The 17,668-nt window shown below is 37.4% G+C and overlaps 2 protein-coding genes across 2 annotated transcripts; one reads left to right on the top strand and one right to left on the bottom strand.

Moving 5' to 3' along the window:
• Window positions 1-90: 90 nt before the first annotated feature.
• On the bottom strand, window positions 91-9,375 carry LOC113083556 (B-cell receptor CD22-like). The gene is made up of 10 exons (XM_026254600.1): window positions 9,278-9,375; window positions 8,906-8,960; window positions 8,285-8,611; window positions 2,136-2,399; window positions 1,690-1,944; window positions 981-1,238; window positions 793-892; window positions 655-712; window positions 497-568; window positions 91-420 (listed from the first exon to the last, which is right to left on the bottom strand). Exons 1-10 carry the CDS (start codon window positions 9,278-9,280, stop codon window positions 358-360), a joined length of 1,455 nt encoding a protein of 484 aa, XP_026110385.1. The 5' UTR covers window positions 9,281-9,375; the 3' UTR covers window positions 91-357.
• Window positions 9,376-14,660: 5,285 nt separating this feature from the next.
• LOC113083561 (guanine nucleotide-binding protein G(I)/G(S)/G(O) subunit gamma-5-like) lies at window positions 14,661-16,879 on the top strand. Its single transcript, XM_026254606.1, has 3 exons — window positions 14,661-14,812; window positions 15,634-15,784; window positions 16,552-16,879. The coding sequence occupies exons 1-2, from the start codon at window positions 14,720-14,722 to the stop codon at window positions 15,757-15,759; spliced, it is 219 nt and encodes a 72-aa protein (XP_026110391.1). The 5' UTR covers window positions 14,661-14,719; the 3' UTR covers window positions 15,760-15,784; window positions 16,552-16,879.
• The last annotated feature ends 789 nt before the right edge of the window (window positions 16,880-17,668 follow it).

The raw sequence follows: 17,668 nt of genomic DNA, 5'->3' as shown, positions 1-17,668 counted from the left end.
AGCATCAGTACAGTAGATGTATTTGAAGTTGTTTTACTTACAAACTAAAATATTTCAACTTGCATCAACCAGAACATGACTAAAACATTTGAAATAAAACAACAGTTGAAATGAAAAAACTATTTATTTGGAAGAATAAGAAAATATGCCAAATTATGTGGAATGAACATGAACACTTTGGTTTTGAAAACTTAAAGTAAGTCCACTTTACTTTCAGAAATGTAACAATTAACTAAACTTGTCAAGTTGAAAATACTTAATATTCAAGGTATGTCAATGTAAAGAGATATTTAAAAGTAAAAGAAAATTTTGCATTTTCACAGCACAGCTTTAAAAATGAATGCCAAATTAAAATTGTCAAAAATTATCATATATAGAATCTTCAGGGTGGTCTGTGTTCTCACAGGATCTCTTCATATTCTAGAGAAGAAGTGAACATATTAATAACTAACTAGATCTGATGTTAAATATCCACATGATAAACAGAGGAACTCACATCCAGTGTGTCGTATTCAGAACATCTGGACTTGGGCTCAAGGCTCATGTAGGTGTCCTCAGGAGACTCCAGCTGAGGACACACAATGATGAGAGAATTCATTCTCCCTCCAGAACTGACAGACACAGATGAGAAGATACATGAGGAGATTTACTCACAGTCTTATTGTGTCCTGATCCTCCGGGATTTTCCTCTTCTGATGGAGTCGCTCGTTTCCTGAGAGAGAAGAAGAAATGAACATGAACACAAACTGACTCTGAATCTTTCTGACAGTACAGACACAGAGTCTCCTTCACCTTCTGATCAAATCCCTGATGAAGACCATCAGAATCGCAGACGTCAAGACAACAGCTGCAGAGATTCCCATTGTGAACATGATCAGAGATGAGCTGCTTTCTTCAGTCATGCAGACGAGAGGAAGAAGAACTGTTACTCTTTACATACAGACAGTGAGCTCATTGAGATCAACAGAGATGATTCTCACCTTTAACAGAAACAGACGCTGATCTCTGAGATCCATGTTGATTCTGAGTCTCACAATAGTAACGTCCGCTGTGACTGGAGTTAAAGCTGGAGATGATGAAACTCTGTCCAGATCCAACAGCTGAGCTTTGATTCTCCTTAAACCAGCTGAAGTTCAGAGCAGGAGGGTTTGAGTCACTGCTGCAGATCAGAGTCACTGAATCTCCCTCCACTATTTCAGCAGATGAATTAAGGGTCACCACAACATCTCTTGGAGCATCTGAAACAGAAAGAATGAAATGTCTCATCAGTGAACAATAATAAAACACACTCAAACAAGAGGATCTGTTCTCAGTTCTTGCACCAGCGTTCACTCACACTTCACATTCAGCATCACATTATCAGAGTCTTTCTCTCCGTATTTATTTCCGGATCTGCACTTGTATTCTCCACTGTGATCAGATCTGATGTTTGAGATGTTATAGATTCTTCCAGATCCTACAAACATTCCTCCTGTAAACCAGCTGAAGTTCAGAGCAGGAGGGTTCGAGTCACTGCTGCAGACCAGAGTCACTGAATCTCCCTCCACTATTTCAGACGGACTGATGGACACCACAACATCTCTTGGAGCATCTGAAACAGAAAGAATGAAATGTCTCATCAGTGAACAATAATAAAACACACTCAAACTAGAGGATCTGTTCTCAGTTCTTTTACCAGCGTTCACTCACACTTCACATTCATCATCACATTATCAGAGTCTGTCTCTCCGTATTTATTTCGGGATCTGCACTTGTATTCTCCACTGTGATCAGAGCTGATCTTTGAGATGTTATAGATTCTTCCAGATCCTACAATAACTTCTCCTTTAAACCAGCTGAAGTTCAGAGCAGGAGGGTTTGAGTCACTGCTGCAGATCAGAGTCACTGAATCTCCCTCAACTATTTCAGACGGACTGATGGACACCGAGACACTCTTTGGAGGATCTAAACAGACAAAGAAGTAAGCAATGACAAGCAGTAAAACATGAGTTGTACTCAACTCCAACCACGTTTATTTCTGTTGCTTTGTAAAGCATTATTATCAGAAACAGTGAAACAAACTGAAGATTGTTGATTTGCCATTTCCTTGTGAATATACATGAGATGTTTTAAAATAAACCTCTCAACTAACTTACATCCAGGTCTAACAGTGATTTCATGAGATGCAGAGTTCAGTCCCTCATGACCGCTTATGGTGCAGGAATATCTGCCTCCATCCTTCAGCTCGACGGACTCCAAAACAAGTATGTTTTCCCCATGGTGTTGACTGTGCAGTTGCCCATCTTTCCTCCAAATGTAGGTTGGTACAGTCATGGAGGGGATGCATGAACCACAGACAAACATAATCAAGTCTCCCTCCATCACAGCATCAGACTCCGTCTTTACCTCCAGGTTCGCATCTGGAGCAGAAAGAAGAAATCTATGCTTAATATGTAACACATTAAAGGTAGAATAAGTTATGTAATCAGATTACTTTAATTACTCAAGTCACTAGTCAAGTAACACACTTGTTGTTTACAAGAAATTATCTTACTGGAGTTACTTTTTAAGATAAGTAACACCAGTTAGTTTGATTTCCTATTTTCTTTCCCCATGTTGAGAGAAATCTGGAGTAAGTGCAGAAACATTGTGTGCACTGTGTAAGAATGCTTGCTCCATTTTGTTACACAAAAACTAATTTCAGTATGACTTTTGCTCTTGACTTGCAAAACAAATATTTAAAGTAAAAAGCCACAAGCCAAGATCCCAACTAAAGCAAACACTGACCACTACAATGGTGACACACAAATTGTGATTTTCTCGGTTGGTGATTCTGCTTGTTAACATCAGGTGTCGTCAATAATGCTCAATCATGACTCAATTAATTTCGTAATTATCTCATTAACTTCAACTCTGCTTCAGTGTTTTACTTTTAACACTGCTTCAGTGTTTATATGAGTCCACAGACTCTACACTCAGAGTGTTAAATTAACACTGGGGATTTTGCTGTGTACTTTTACACATCTCGGAAGAGATTCGTCAGAGAAGGTACAAAGAATAAAACCAGTTAATATTAGGTAGCCACATGCAGATCTACAAATGGCTTGAGAGAGATTAGAAGAAATGTGTGGCTCTGCAGAAGCAATTAATAGAGCTCTCTTCTTCAAATTGGAAAGTTTCCTAGAATTACAGATAAAGAGTCATATAGGTTGCGTGATCTTGGAGACTTGCTTGCCGAGCTATCTTCCTTGGGTTGTCCTATATTGACACCACTCATGGAGTGAGTCCTATCATTGGGAATTTTTCTTACAATATCCAAGAGAAATGGATATCTTATGGCTCCAAGTACAAGAAAGTGCATTCTGTGGCATTTCCACCATTCTCTGTGTTTGCTAATTTAACTAGTTCAGAACCTAAAGCAAGAACAGATCTATTTTTTCTGCAGTACCTCAACAAAAGAGAGACAGACAAGATAGATACAGGTAAGCTTCTATAACTGTTCATAAAACTCAAGTGGATACATCTGAGAGAAGAGATGCAACTGCCAGGATAACTTCTGTTGATCCTTGTCGATACTGTCTCATCCATGATATGTATCATCCTCTGTAAAAATGCAGAGGCTTCAGAGAGAAAAACCTTGAAGATCGTAAACAGTTTCTTAAGGAACATTCAGTGTGCTTTAGGTGCTGCTCCTCAATAGTTCAAATGGCAAAAAAAACTGTAAAGCTGTAATTCAGTTTATTTAATGTGGCAGTGGCCATCACATTTCAGCTCTACACCCTGGTCCAGCAACCTGGAAGAAAAATGTCTTTCCTGTCTCAGAGGATGGCGGGGAGGAAATTGACCCAACTACTCAGGAGGTAACATCAAAATGTACTGAAGTTTGTGGAGCTGGAATGAGTTCTAGAGCATGTTCTAAGATTTGTTTGTGTATCCTGTGAGTAACAAGAAGGAATCCAAAAGAAGGTATGCCATTTTGGATGAGCAGAGCAACTGATCACTAGCAAGAACAGAATTCTTTGATAAGTTTCAAATCAAAGGATCTTCTTTTCCATACTCACTGAAGACATGTGCTGGACTGAAAGAGACATCAGGAAGGAGAGCAATGTAAGCCTTCATCTTCCTATACTGTTAAAGTGCTACCAGATTCCTAACATTCGTTCTGAAATTCCCACCCCGACATAGCATGCCATTTCAGTCGTCTCAGGGATATTGCACATGAAATACCAGCCCTTGATAGAGACCTCATTAGGGTCCACAAGGTCCACCAACAGATTAATGGACCGCACAACACTCCATTTGCTCAAAAGTTAGATCTTGGGTGGGTTGTCATTGGAGATGTTTGTCTTGGAGGTGCTAATCAACCTACTCATGTAGATGTTTTTAAGACTTTTTCATACTTGAAAGTGGACGTCCCCAGCTTCTTCCACCCTTGTGAGTCAGCTTCATGTAAAAGAGTACTATGGCACTAAAATTCAGTTTCAAGACCATCTCACATTGAATGGCACAAATGCACTAGTTAGGGCAATTCCTTTTCATTCGTACATCTAGAGATCATAAGCTTGACCATAAGCTTGATCAGTGGATAATGAAAGGTTTCTTCACTTAATTGACAAAGAGTCCTATCAAGATGAATGTACTGACTGGGTGGCTCCTTTACCATTTCAAGTTCCTTAAAGAAGGCTCCAAAATAATAGGGCATATGCTTACAACCGTCTTCCTTCACTTCATGGCACCTTGGACAAATGTCCTCAGATGAAAGCACATATTTTTGAGTTTATAGAGAACATGTTTGCTAATGAACATGCAAAAATTGCTCCCCCTCTTAAGAAGGACCAGAAGGAGTGTTGGTATCTGCCTTTGTTTGGGGTTTATCATCTGAAGAAACCAAACAAGATCTAAGAACAAGAACAAGATCTGTGTAGTCTTTGACTCTAGTGCACCTTATGATGGAGTCTCTATGAATTATGTCCTACTTAAGGGGCCAGATCTCAAAAACAGCCTCCTGGGATTGTGGCTATAACTGCCGACATTCAACATATGTTCCACTGCTTTTTAGTCAGAAAAGATCACAGAGATTACCTGCGCTTTTTGTGGTACCAAAACAATGACCCAGGTAAAGAAATAGTGGAATACAGAATGCATGTTTGTACCAATGTAAAAACTTTCATAGTCACAGGAAGAAGGAGGCGATAACCGGAGAATGTGCAAATGAAACTTTGTTAATAAAATAAACACAAAACAGTGCGACAGCCCCTCATGGACGACTTCTGCACACAAACAAAACCAACACACAAAATGAAGTCCAGGCCTGTTCCTCTCTCATCCTTCATTGTCATTACTCCTCTTTTATCCTTCCAGAGCTCCTCCGCGGGACTCGAGATCGGTGAGTGGCACAGGTGTCGCTATTTTTCCAGTTACTCCGCCGGCCTCGACCCATTCCAACGGCTCTCGGCAACGCCCCACCCATCACAGTGTTCATGTGTCCGGCAATAGTCCTTCCCCCACTATTACCAGAGTTTGTTGAATGTGACTTCTTTGTTGAAGATGCTTTGAAGTCCTTTCCTTCTGAAGCAGCAGCAATTCAAGTCCTCAAACAAACTGCTTGCAGTAGAGAATCTTAGGCTACATAAGATAATTTCTAATCAACTTGCAGTGATTGAGGCATTTCACCCAGAATTACGTGTTGTGGACATCAAAAATGTTGACCTCTTCGTGGAAGATACTCCAGTGTAGCATAGCCTAGGAGTGTCCTGGCACATAGCATCAGATACCTTTACCTTCCAGGCTGTTGATGGCAAGAAGTCATTTACCTGGCAAGGTTTACTGTCAACAGTAAACAGCCTATATGATCCCTTTGGTTTCATTGCTCCTATTACCATCAATGGCATGTTGTTGCTTAAGGAACTCTCTGCACAGGCTGAAAACTGGGATTCCCCATTACCAGATGACATGAAGCCAGAATGGATACGATGGAGGAACTCCATACAGCGTACTCATTCATCTTTCCCTACATCAGAGCTCCAGTCAAGGGATATATTTGCAGATGCATCTGTGAAAGCTGTAGCAGCTGTAGCTTATCTGAGATACACATCTCAAAAGGGTCAAACAGATCTTGTCTTTGTGTTGGAAAGACAAAGTTGGCACAACAGTCAGATCTCACTGTTCCAAGACTGGAACTGTGTGCTGCAGTTCTCACAGTTGAGACAGAAGAAATTGGCTTGCAGTTCAACAGCATTCATTTCTTCACTGACAGTAAGATTGTCTTGGATGTATTCACAACCAAACAAGACGTTTTTATGTATATGTGAATAACAGAATCCAAAGCATTCTTCAGTCATCGACTCCTAATCAGTGGAAGTATGTTCCATCGGATGGCAATCTTGCAGATCATGGGTCTAGATTTGTAGCAGCTGATCTTCTTAATAGCACAACATGGCTTACAGGGCCAGACTTCCTTTTTGAACTCTCCACTCTTTCATTCATTGTCTCAGGAAAGCTATGACCTTGTTGATTCTGCATTGGTGCATTCTGCATTCTGCATTGATGTCTAACCGCAATACCAAATCAATCAAGCCACATCTCACAGTCATTCTCACATTCTGCTAAAGAACTAGGATGTAGTGGATGGCATCTTTGTAGTAAGAATCCCACAGGAGATGACTTGGAAAATAAATATTTTGGACAAGATGGCATCGTGAGTATCTTTCCACTCTTCAGAATATGCAGAAGTGGCAAGACAAGAAGCCTTGTCTCAAGGAAGGAGACATTGTATTGATGAAAGATTGCCAAGCTAAGCAAAATCAGTAGCCTATGGCCATTGTTGCTAACACATTAGTGAAGATGGCCTTGTAAGGAAAGCTGAATTGAAGCTCATTAGAGAAGGTGTGCAGAAAACCTTCTTACGTCCAATATCGGAAATGGTTTTGCTTTACTCAACCCTAAAACATTTCAGTAAGCCAAAGATTAAAGTGGGGTGTTAATGAACCCCAGACGGGGAGTGTGTTGGACTTAATATTTTGATTCATGACTTTTATTTTGATTTTGATTTTTAAAAATCTATGGGCTATGAATTGAATTTCCTCCTAGTCCTCCACCCGGACTTCTTTAAGAGGAAGTAGGCCAGTAGTTTGGTGTTCACTGCAAAAATAGGGTGATTATTCATTCCTTTAAAAAAAATAGAAAAAGAAGAAAGTTTTCATATGGCCATATATTATTGTAAAATGTAATAAAATATTGAGTATAATTCATTAAACATGCCTTCAGGTTATTTAAATGTAATTAAACCAATAAAATTAAATTCAGCAAAATTTAAATGTAAAACTTGGAATTTGAGGGAAAAACTACATTTGAGAAAAAAAAAAATATATTTCTTTTTTTTTTTTTTTTTTTAAACTATATATTGTATGATTTCAAATTATCAGATTTAAAGCTGCAGTTGGTAACTTTTGACGTTCTAGCGGTTAATAAACAGAACTGCTTGCGTCTTGTGGAAGAACATCGTAGCCGGAACTACTTCTCTCTGTTTATGTCTATGAAGAATCACAAAGGTACTGGGTTACTCCGCCGCGGTACCCCCGAAGCAATCTAAAATAGTCAGAATATAAACACTTATTATAGGTGCACCCTAGTGATTCACCGCAGATCTGATTGGTTGTTTCTTACCGGGAGCGGTGTATTTCTGCAAATGACAATAGGACACTGGGAGGAGCCAGAGGAGCTTGATTTTTTTCACAGATTATCTGTCTCATATTCTACTGTCAGGACATTATGACAGGTTTCACAAATATGTAAATATGAAAATACATTTTTTACAAAAGTTACCAACTGCAGCTTTAATTTTTGATTACAATTAAATTTAACCATTAGAATTCTAAATAGAAAAAAAAGGTAATCCAGGTAAATTTATTATAATCCAGAAAACTTCTAAATTCCAGGAAAACAGAAGTGCAAAAGTGTATAAATTTTAGTAAACATATGCTTAACTGCTTAAATAATTATTAGGGGTCCTTGGAAATTGTTCTCCCCTGTGAAAATGTTTGAGAACTGCTGCTATAGTGCATGATATGCCATGCAATGTAAATTACTTTGGATATGGACATCTGCCCAAGGAATCAAAGTAAATATAAAGATAAAGAAATATAAAGATTTAAACATTGTTAATTCTGAAAAAAGTCACATAATTTAGCTTTAAGCAACCCAATGATTAGTGGTTGATTCTGTATAATTGGTTAAATTCCAGTTCTTACACTGAAATCTTAAAGGTCTTTATTCACACCTATCATCTATCTGGCTCTCCACTCACCTGTTACTTCTAGCTGGATTCCCTGATTGTTTGTCCAAGTTTGTCCGGAAGTAGTGTTGAGCACAAACCGGAAGATGCCAGCGTCACTCTCCCTCGCGTTCCTCAGCAGTAGCGAGCAGTTTCCAGCGGCAGGCTGCACAAACTCCACACGGCCTACAAACGCAGGGTCCTGAGAAACCCTGACCCTCTGCCCCGACGATCCCTCAAAGAGCCATTCGGCTGAGCTCACTTGCTCGTTTGGAGAAGTGTGTTTGCAGGGTATGAGCACCATCGACTGCCGGACCACACACATTTTGCTGATGATATGAGTCACGTCATACTGAACACCTGCAATACACATATAAATGCATGCATGCAAGCCTGCTTGGAGACGCACTAAAAATCAAGGTACTTAATTAGGTTCGATGAAGAACCTTAAAACTCTTAAAAACAAAGTGCACACTGCAAGTACTGAAAGCTGTAATCTGTGACCGTTTGACCTCAACTGAAGTGACACAGGATGCTGCTTTAAGAGAAGTTGTTGTATGCAAATGTGCTGCCAGTAAAGAAACTTTGTTTTCTGCTTATCGGAAAACAGCCTTCGGTAAAGACTGGTGTTCATTATGTTACCACATAATATACCTTTTGCCATCAGAGAGATCCAGATGAAGGATTGAAGCAGTATAGCTGGACACACCTTTAAGACATGAGATTTATCCATCAAAAACCTCAATAAATCAAATATCTGATTTATCTGTCTTCACACACTGAATACTATGACAAGTAAATTAAATGTATCCCGTAGTTATTTTTCCATAACCTTTTACAGAAGCATGTAATAAAAGCATGTTTGCAGCCTTGTTTTTATCATTGCTTGACTTAAACTGACCATAAATGACCAGACTGTTCATTAGTTACAACTATACGTCGTGTGCCAAAATACAGTGCAGTGCAGTAAGCAATCGATCATCTCAGTAGTTTCAACCTAACTTGAGTTAAAATGAAATATATTACCATGATACCGTTGCCTTCTAATGACGAACATAAAAACAGCCTGTAGAAGTGAAGACAACGACTCGTGAGACAAGATACCAGAATAAAATGTCCTCTTTCTAAAAAAAACTGTTGACCACACTTGTCTTAGGTGGAGTCGTAACTACAGGAAATAATGTAGCTCTGAAGGCGCCAAATGTGAACCTGGAGAACAAAAGTAAATCACTGGGTATGGGTCAAAATTATAAATTTTTCTTTTATCGCGAAAATCATGAGGACATCAAGTAAAGATCATGTTCCATGAACTTTGCTACTGTAAATATGTCAAAACTTAATTTTTGATTAGTAATATGCATTGCTAAGAACTTCATTTGAACAACTTCGAAGGCGATTTTTTTTTTGCACCTTCAGATTCCAGATTTTCAAATAGTTGTATCTCAGCCAAATATTGTCTGATCCTAATAAACCATACAATGGAAAGCATATTTATTCAACTTTCAGATTATTTATAAATCTCAATTTCGAAAAATCAACACTTAAGACACTTAAGGTTGACACTTAAATGTCATTATTAGTATAGCTTACCATGCATAATTCCCCACACTGTTTTTGGAACATGAACATGAGTAAACTTCATCAGATGGAAATGATAAAAGAGCCATGTGTACACTACAATACCTTACACTCTCAGAGGGAAAAAAGTACAAAAGCTGTCACTGGGGTGCTACCTTTTCAAAAGCTACACATTTGCACCATATTTACCAATAACGGGGGCATATTAGTAACTCAAAGGTAGATATTAGCACCAAAATGGTACATTTCAGTGACTTTTAAAAAAGTACCACCCCAGTGACCGCTCTTGTATGTCACAATGTCATATTTGATGTTCCTGGAACATGATTCAATTTTCACGAGATTATGAAAGATATATAGGCTAATAATAACACTCTTCCTGTTTTTATGACTTGTTTCTCACTTGTATACTTGTGAAAGTAATGTTACATGGTTTTACAGATTGTTAACAGGGTTACTGTCTAGTTTGTGACACTGCACGTGTTAAAGCCCTCACACGAGCACAGCATGTGCTAAACCTGCAGGGTTTAAAACATCTGAAGCTCACATCTGCTCTTTCAACACATGGATCCCCAGATGAAGGGCTGAATAGGAAAGTTATCATTAGTTACCTTTGCAGTAACTAATGATGAACGCGCACTTTGAAGAGACGTGTGTCTGTAAGTTACTCACAGTGGACTGACTTAAAGGGATAGTTCACTCAAAAATTCATATTCTGTCATCGTTTACACATTTCCACAAATTGTTCCAAACCTGTAATATATATTTTTTTTTTCTGTTGAACATAAAAGAAGATACTTTGAAGAATGCTGGTAACCAAACAGTTTCTGCTCCCCATATGCATAAATCCCCCCTAAAATTATGATTAAAAACCATGCTGTGTATTGCAAATAACAATGTTTCATACTTTAAATTATTGTGTAAGTAGTAAAACAACACAAATGGGGCAAAACTGCGTTTTATGTTTAGAAAGATTTTTAGTCTCCCCCTTCCTTGCTTCACAGTGCTCTGGTCCAAATGCCTGCTTTGCTCTTTTACATCACCTACACACACACAAGTCCTGAGAGAGACGTCAATAGTTGAGGAGCTCCAGGAAGTAAGGCTGTCAAGGATATTTTATTCACTTAAAAAACAGCCTGTGGCAACAGTAGCAAAAGGAGCCCAACTCCATGGTAAAACCGTGGACTTGACAACATTGAGACGGATAGTTATCAAGCCTCTTATTAAGAAACCAAAACTAGAACTGGCAAATTATAGGCCTATTTCAAATCTTCCATGTATGTAAAACATTTTAGAAAAAGTTGTGTCTGCTCAATTGAGCACCTTCCTGCACAAAAATGATCTGTATGAAGAATTTCACCATAGCCCCACCATAGCACAGAAACTGCACTTGTTAAAATTACAAATGACCTGCTCCTTGCGTCAGACCAAGGCTGCATCTCATTTCTAGTCTTACTTGATCTTAGTGCTGTGTTCAACACCATGGATCATGACATACTAATAGATTGATTACAAAACTATACAGGTATTCAAGGGCAGGCTCTAGGATGGTTTAGATCCTATCCGTCCGATAGCTACCAATTTGTTTATTTAAATGGGGAGTCATCTCATTTATCGTCAGTAAAATATGGAGTGCCACAAGGATCCGTCCTAGGTCCCCTTCTATTTTCAATATACATGTTGCCCCTTGGTAATATTATTAGAAAATACGGGTTTAGTTTCCACTGTTATGCTGATGATACTCAGCTATATATCTCAACGAGACCAGATGAAACTTCCCAATTATCTAAGCTAACAGAGTGTGTTAAAAATGTAAAAGATTGGATGACAAATCATTTTCTACAATTAAATTCAAATAAGACAGATATATTAATTATTGGACCAAAAAACAGTACACAGAATCTTGTAGATTACAATCTGCAACTAGACGGATGTACTGTTACTTCCTCTACAGTCAGAAATCTGGGTGTTATATTAGACAGCAATTTGTCTTTTGAAAATCATATTTCCAATGTTACAAAAACTGCATTCTTCCATCTTAGAAACATTGCCAAGCTACGAAACATGTTATCTGTTTCTGATGCAGAAAAGCTAGTTCATGCATTCATGACCTCTAGACTGGACTATTGTAATGCACTTCTAGGTGGTTGTCCTGCTTCGTCAATAAACAAGCTACAGGTAGTCAAAAATGCAGCAGCTAAAGTCCTTATCAGGTCAAGAAAATATGATCATATTACCCCAATTTTACAGTCTCTGCACTGGCTACCTATTAAGTTCCGTATCAGTTACAAATTATCATTACTTAGCTATAAGGCCCTAAATGGTTTAGCTCCAGCGTACCTAACTAGCCTTCTACCACGCTACAACCCATCACGCACCCTAAGGTCACAAAACGCTGGACTTTTGGTAGTTCCTAGGATAGCAAAGTCCACTAAACGAGGTAGAGCTTTCTCACATTTGGCTCCCAAACTTTGGAATAGCCTTCCTGATAATGTTCGGGGTTCAGACACACTCTCTCTGTTTAAATCTAGACTAAAAAAACATCTCTTTCGCCAAGCATTCGAATAATGTATCTCTTAAATTGTGAGTATAGTTGTATCTGATCAAATGTGCATTCTTATTCTCCCGAACAGATCCAGAACACCTGAGAAGAGATGATACTGACCCCTCAGAGGACCCCAGATGATCATGCTAGTCCTTAAAAAAAACAGAACTGACAAATATTGCTACAAGTGTGACTGCATCATATAAAAATTATTAATTATTAATAATATGAATAATATTAATCGTCTGGCTGACTGCGTCTTGTATTAATTTTTCAAAAAATCCTGTCATATGTGCACAAACGGAATTTTCTGTAAAGTCGCTTTGAAACGATTTTTATTTTAAAAAGCGCTATACAAATAAACTTGAATTGAACAAAAATTGAATTGAATTGAATTGAATAGTAATGTCTACAACGGACACGAGCGCTGTAACGGTGTGACCACAACAGCTTGACGTTGTCTAATTTGGCAATGGCCTCCCTGCTGCACTAATAGTAGTATTCATCTGTATATACAAGCCCTCACAAGTACAATTTTAGCTGGATTATTTGTGTCCCGACTCCCTTTCAAAAATTGCTCTAGAAATTTTATGTTTATTGCCCCCCCTACCTTTTAGACTGCCTTTTCGGAGAGCCAAATTAGCTCCGGAGCAGTGTCTAACCAGCAAAACTAGAACTGACCGTAGACATTGATTGGCCAGATGCATTGAAAACGCCATCACCCGCCATGATTTAAAACACCATTTAAACATACTGTAAACATTGTATCAACTTTTTTGGCAAATATTGAGAATGGTGATAAATATCCGGCCGCTGAAGTGCAGGGACTTGTAGCAAATGTAGCATTACCAGTTTAGTTGGAGATTCTTAAATGTCCTTTCCATTCTTTCAGTCACTTTATGTATACGTTGAAATTTCACATCTATTATTGTGAACCACTTCAGGAATGTTGAATTCGTTATTTGACTGGTTGAAATCTACAGGATTTCTGCGAGACGTGTGTGACTTGTTCTTTAATGTTCCGCCTGAAAACAAAGATACCATGCCGTTGTTTACAACTGTGATGACGGGCACGTAGGATCAACTAAATGTTGGATTTTCAAAAGTATGTCGAAATATTTAAAGCATGATAATGAACGAAACAAACTGTTATTGGTTGTTGGACATATCATTCAATGGGCGGGCATTGGCCAATGAAAGACGCGAGACTGGTGCGAATGCAACCCTTTAAATGGTTCTGGGAAATGGTTCGGTCAAAATCGTCCCAGTACTGTACATTCAGTTCTGGAACTAAAGCAGTGCGTAAGGCCCTAATGATTTTGTTTTCTCTGCTATGGAAATAACCGAGGACCGGCAGCTGTTTAGTTGCCCACATTCTTCAAAGTATCTTCTTCTGTGTTCAACAGTAGCAAAAACTTTATGCAGGTTTAGAAAAACCTGGGTGAATTATGACAGAATTTTTATTTTTTTGGATGAACCATACCTTTAAAGTGACAGGCACATCCATGCTACGAAAGGGATAGGCCTAAAGTTTTGATAAAATTTGGATAGTCTGTTAATATGATATTCCATATATTATCAGAGCTTGATATACACAATTGTTATATTTTTAAAGAGATTAATTGATAGATTATAATTAATGATAGACCGCATTTATTAATTTATCATTATATAAGTTACATTTATACATAATAAATAATCATTTACAAATTTGAAATTACTTTAGATAATTATTTTATATGTATTTTATTATAATTATAATTATTGTATTATAATAATATAATCTATTTTATTTTAATATAAAATATTATAATTTTATATTGCAATTATTTTTTATTTAGAAACAATTAGGAAATAAATTACCTAATAATGTAGTCCTAATTTGAGCAAATGAATACGATAGGTAAATTATTCAATAATTCATCCCATTCAGGTCACAACTGCAGAGCAGTCAAAAAGACAAATAATAATTAATAATAATTATAAATAATCAAATTTAAAATATCGATATTAATGTGTTCTGTTGCAAGTTTGCATATTTGAGCATGTTTTCTCATGGTTTATTGTTGATTCCCTCAATGTTTATGTGTTTCCTTTTGTTGACCTCGTGACCTTACGACTCGTGAATGAGTGTCCCTTATTTTGTCTTGCTGAAGGTGGGAACCCTACTGTAGGGCGATAGAAAATACAGTTTTTATAGTATAAAAACTATTACGCCTATGTCCCCACGAGGAAAGCTGTCCAGACTCTGCGTGTGCGCGCGCGCGTGTGTGTGTCTGTGTGTGCGCGCGCGCGCGCGCGAGTGTGAAACTTCCGCAAACTCTCTTCGGAGTCCGTCAGTCATCATGTCCAACAATAACGCGAGCAGCAGCAGTGTGGCTGTGGCGCAGAGAGCCGTCAAACAGCTCAGACTAGAGGCCAAAATACGACGAATTAACGTACGTATGCCAGCTTCAACAATAAATGTGAAAGAGTTTTGGATTTTGAGAGTTTTTGGATGAGTTTAACCTGTTTGATTCACTGCTAGTGCTAACGCTAACCGACAAAACCATTTAAACGAGTTAAGGTAAATGTAAAGGTAACGTAAATAACATTTTTGACGTCGGAGATGCTTTTAAGTTGTTTTAGACGAGGTTTTTAAACTACCAGAAGAGTATTTAGGCGTAAAATTTAGACAACCTTTAAGAAGTTGTTTCTCTTGCTCATTAATAATGTAAATCTATGTAAACGGACGCTCTATGAGTGATGGTGTCAGATTGCAATACTATTGTACTTCAGTGTGTATTATGTTACTTTGAAGAATACAATTGTAAATATAAACTTTTTTTTTTGTTTTTTTTTTTGTGTGCATTAATTATGGTGACCCAGCCTAAAGACCCCCATATGAAAATGCCTATTTTTTTTTTTAAATAATAATACTGTGCAGTAAATTTCACTATTAGTGCAATTTTTCCCAATGTTATTTTGTCAAAGTAGTGTTAACCTAGCTTTTCAGTTACTGTTACTTTTTACATCCTATAAATTCATCATGCCACTGTTGTATGATAAAAACATATTTACATTTGTTTAAAAAAAGTTTAACAAAAGGCTTTTGAAATGTTATGTTTAAATGTGCAAATTATGTATTCGCTAAATACATTTCCAGAACAGAATCCTGATCATTAGATAAGGCAAGGTTCAGAATTCTTGTTTTGAACCCCTCTATAAAAAAATAGAATAAATATAGTTTAACATGTTGTCTTAATTGTAACTTCTGTAGGTTTCTCAAGCTGCCACAGACCTGAAGAACTTCTGCCTGCAGAACGCCCATAAAGACCCGCTGCTGGTGGGTGTGCCGTCCAGTGACAACCCCTTCCGCCCGCCCAAGTCCTGCGGTCTCCTCTGAACATCTGCTGTCTGATCACACCCAGGTTACAACAGCCTTCTGTCCTTCTAAAGCACCCTACGTGCATTCAGTCAATGCATACGCAATCAAAATGTATCAGGCCATCAAAGATGTAGATGAGTTTGTTTCTTCATCAGATCTGGAGAAATGTAGCATTGCATCACTTGCTCATCAATGGATCCTCTTGCAGTGAATGGGTGCCGTCTGAATGAGAGTCCAATCAACGAATAAACAATCACATTAATCCACAAGCGAAAAACAAACCTATCAAGACATTTTTGCCTTCAAACTGTTGCTTCTGGCAAAAATCTGTGTGCATAAACCATAATATTTTTTCCTCCAGTGAAAAGTAATCTTGCCTGAATCAGGAGAGAAATATGCACAGATCAAGTACCATTCACAAGCACTTCTAAATAAGTGGGTGGATTTTTTCATGAGTGGACAACAGCGGATGGACAGCAGATTTTACTTGATAAATCATCATTATGGATTATGGACTTATATATGCCTTATAGGTGGATTTGTTTCTTACGAACATGCAATTTTTCGCTTCACAAGACATTAACTGATGGACTCTCATTCTGACGGCACCCATTCACTACAGAGGATCTATTGGTGAGCAAGTGATGTAATGCTCCATTTTTCAAAACTTGCTACCATTAACAAACTCCCCTACATATTTGGTGGCCCGTTCTCAATAAATTGGACTACTATTGAAGATTTCTACAATTTCTTCCTAATAGAACTACTCCTTTAAATGTACTAATATCTATATTATGTCTGTTATTTCAGATGCGTTTCAGATGATGTGGCTGTCTTCTGCTGTCTGTTTCTACCTTTACACTACTCCATAAAGACCTCCTGGAGCACTACACGCACACAAACACTACTTAGCCTAGCAAAAAAAGAAATATTTCTACTGTTCATTTTCTTCATATCTGCAGTTGCTGTCTATTTCTATGAACTGTATTATGAGTGATGTTGACTCTGCTGAATTAACACTGTATGGTACAATCAGCTGTAAAACCTAAACTCGTCCCATGTTTTGAAAGCAATTTTATGTACCAAACACTATTTTATTTGTAATGCGTATTTTATAAAACAAAAAGACTTCTTTGAAGATTGTATGAAGTTTTCCCTGGTTTATGTGGAAGGAACGAAAGAATTAAATGATTAGAGAGTTTTTCCTATCAGAAATGACATGCCCTTGTTTTATTATAGTCTTTTACTAATTTATGGCCATCAGGATTTGGTTTGAAGGTGGTTTGTAAACATGCTTTGTGTCTTCAACAATACACACGTGGGACGTCTTCCTTTATCTGAGGCTTACTTGAGGACTAAAGATCTGATGAGTGTTGAGGAAACCCTTTATACTAAACTTTTAAAATAAAGTGTTCATTCGTCATTAATTGGTTGTCTTTTGTTGAATGGGCTTTAAAATTCGTCTTAAATATTATAATTGAACTGTTTTGTATCTGATATGGGTGATTTGTGATCTCAGTTTGCTCTTTAACAGTCTATGTGAACTTTCGTTATTAATCTACATTCTGGGTGAACTTTATTTATTTATTTTATTTTTTGCTCCGGTAAGACATGCTGTATGTAAGTTATCATATTTGCATATTCATATATATTTAGGAAGTGAATTGGTGTAGAAATCCAATTTTGGTAAGTTATTTAATGTTACAAATTTAAGAGTGCACAAAAAAAGGCCAAAAGCCAAGCTTTTCCAAGCAATATTTTTACAACAACTGCTTTTATTTTATATAATAAAATATGAATTTGAAAAATTTTGCCTTTTATGAATTTGAAAATGTTAAAATGTTTTAAAAATTGATTTTAAATTATTTTAAACCATTAAGATTAAAAAGTATTATACATAAGATGCAATCTGGATGTGCTCCAGCTG

The sequence above is a fragment of the Carassius auratus genome, unplaced genomic scaffold (assembly GCF_003368295.1).
Source record: "Carassius auratus strain Wakin unplaced genomic scaffold, ASM336829v1 scaf_tig00038819, whole genome shotgun sequence".
Classification (NCBI taxonomy): domain Eukaryota; kingdom Metazoa; phylum Chordata; class Actinopteri; order Cypriniformes; family Cyprinidae; genus Carassius; species Carassius auratus.
Note: the sequence above shows the minus strand (reverse complement) of the source record. Positions and strands in the feature narration are given on the sequence as shown.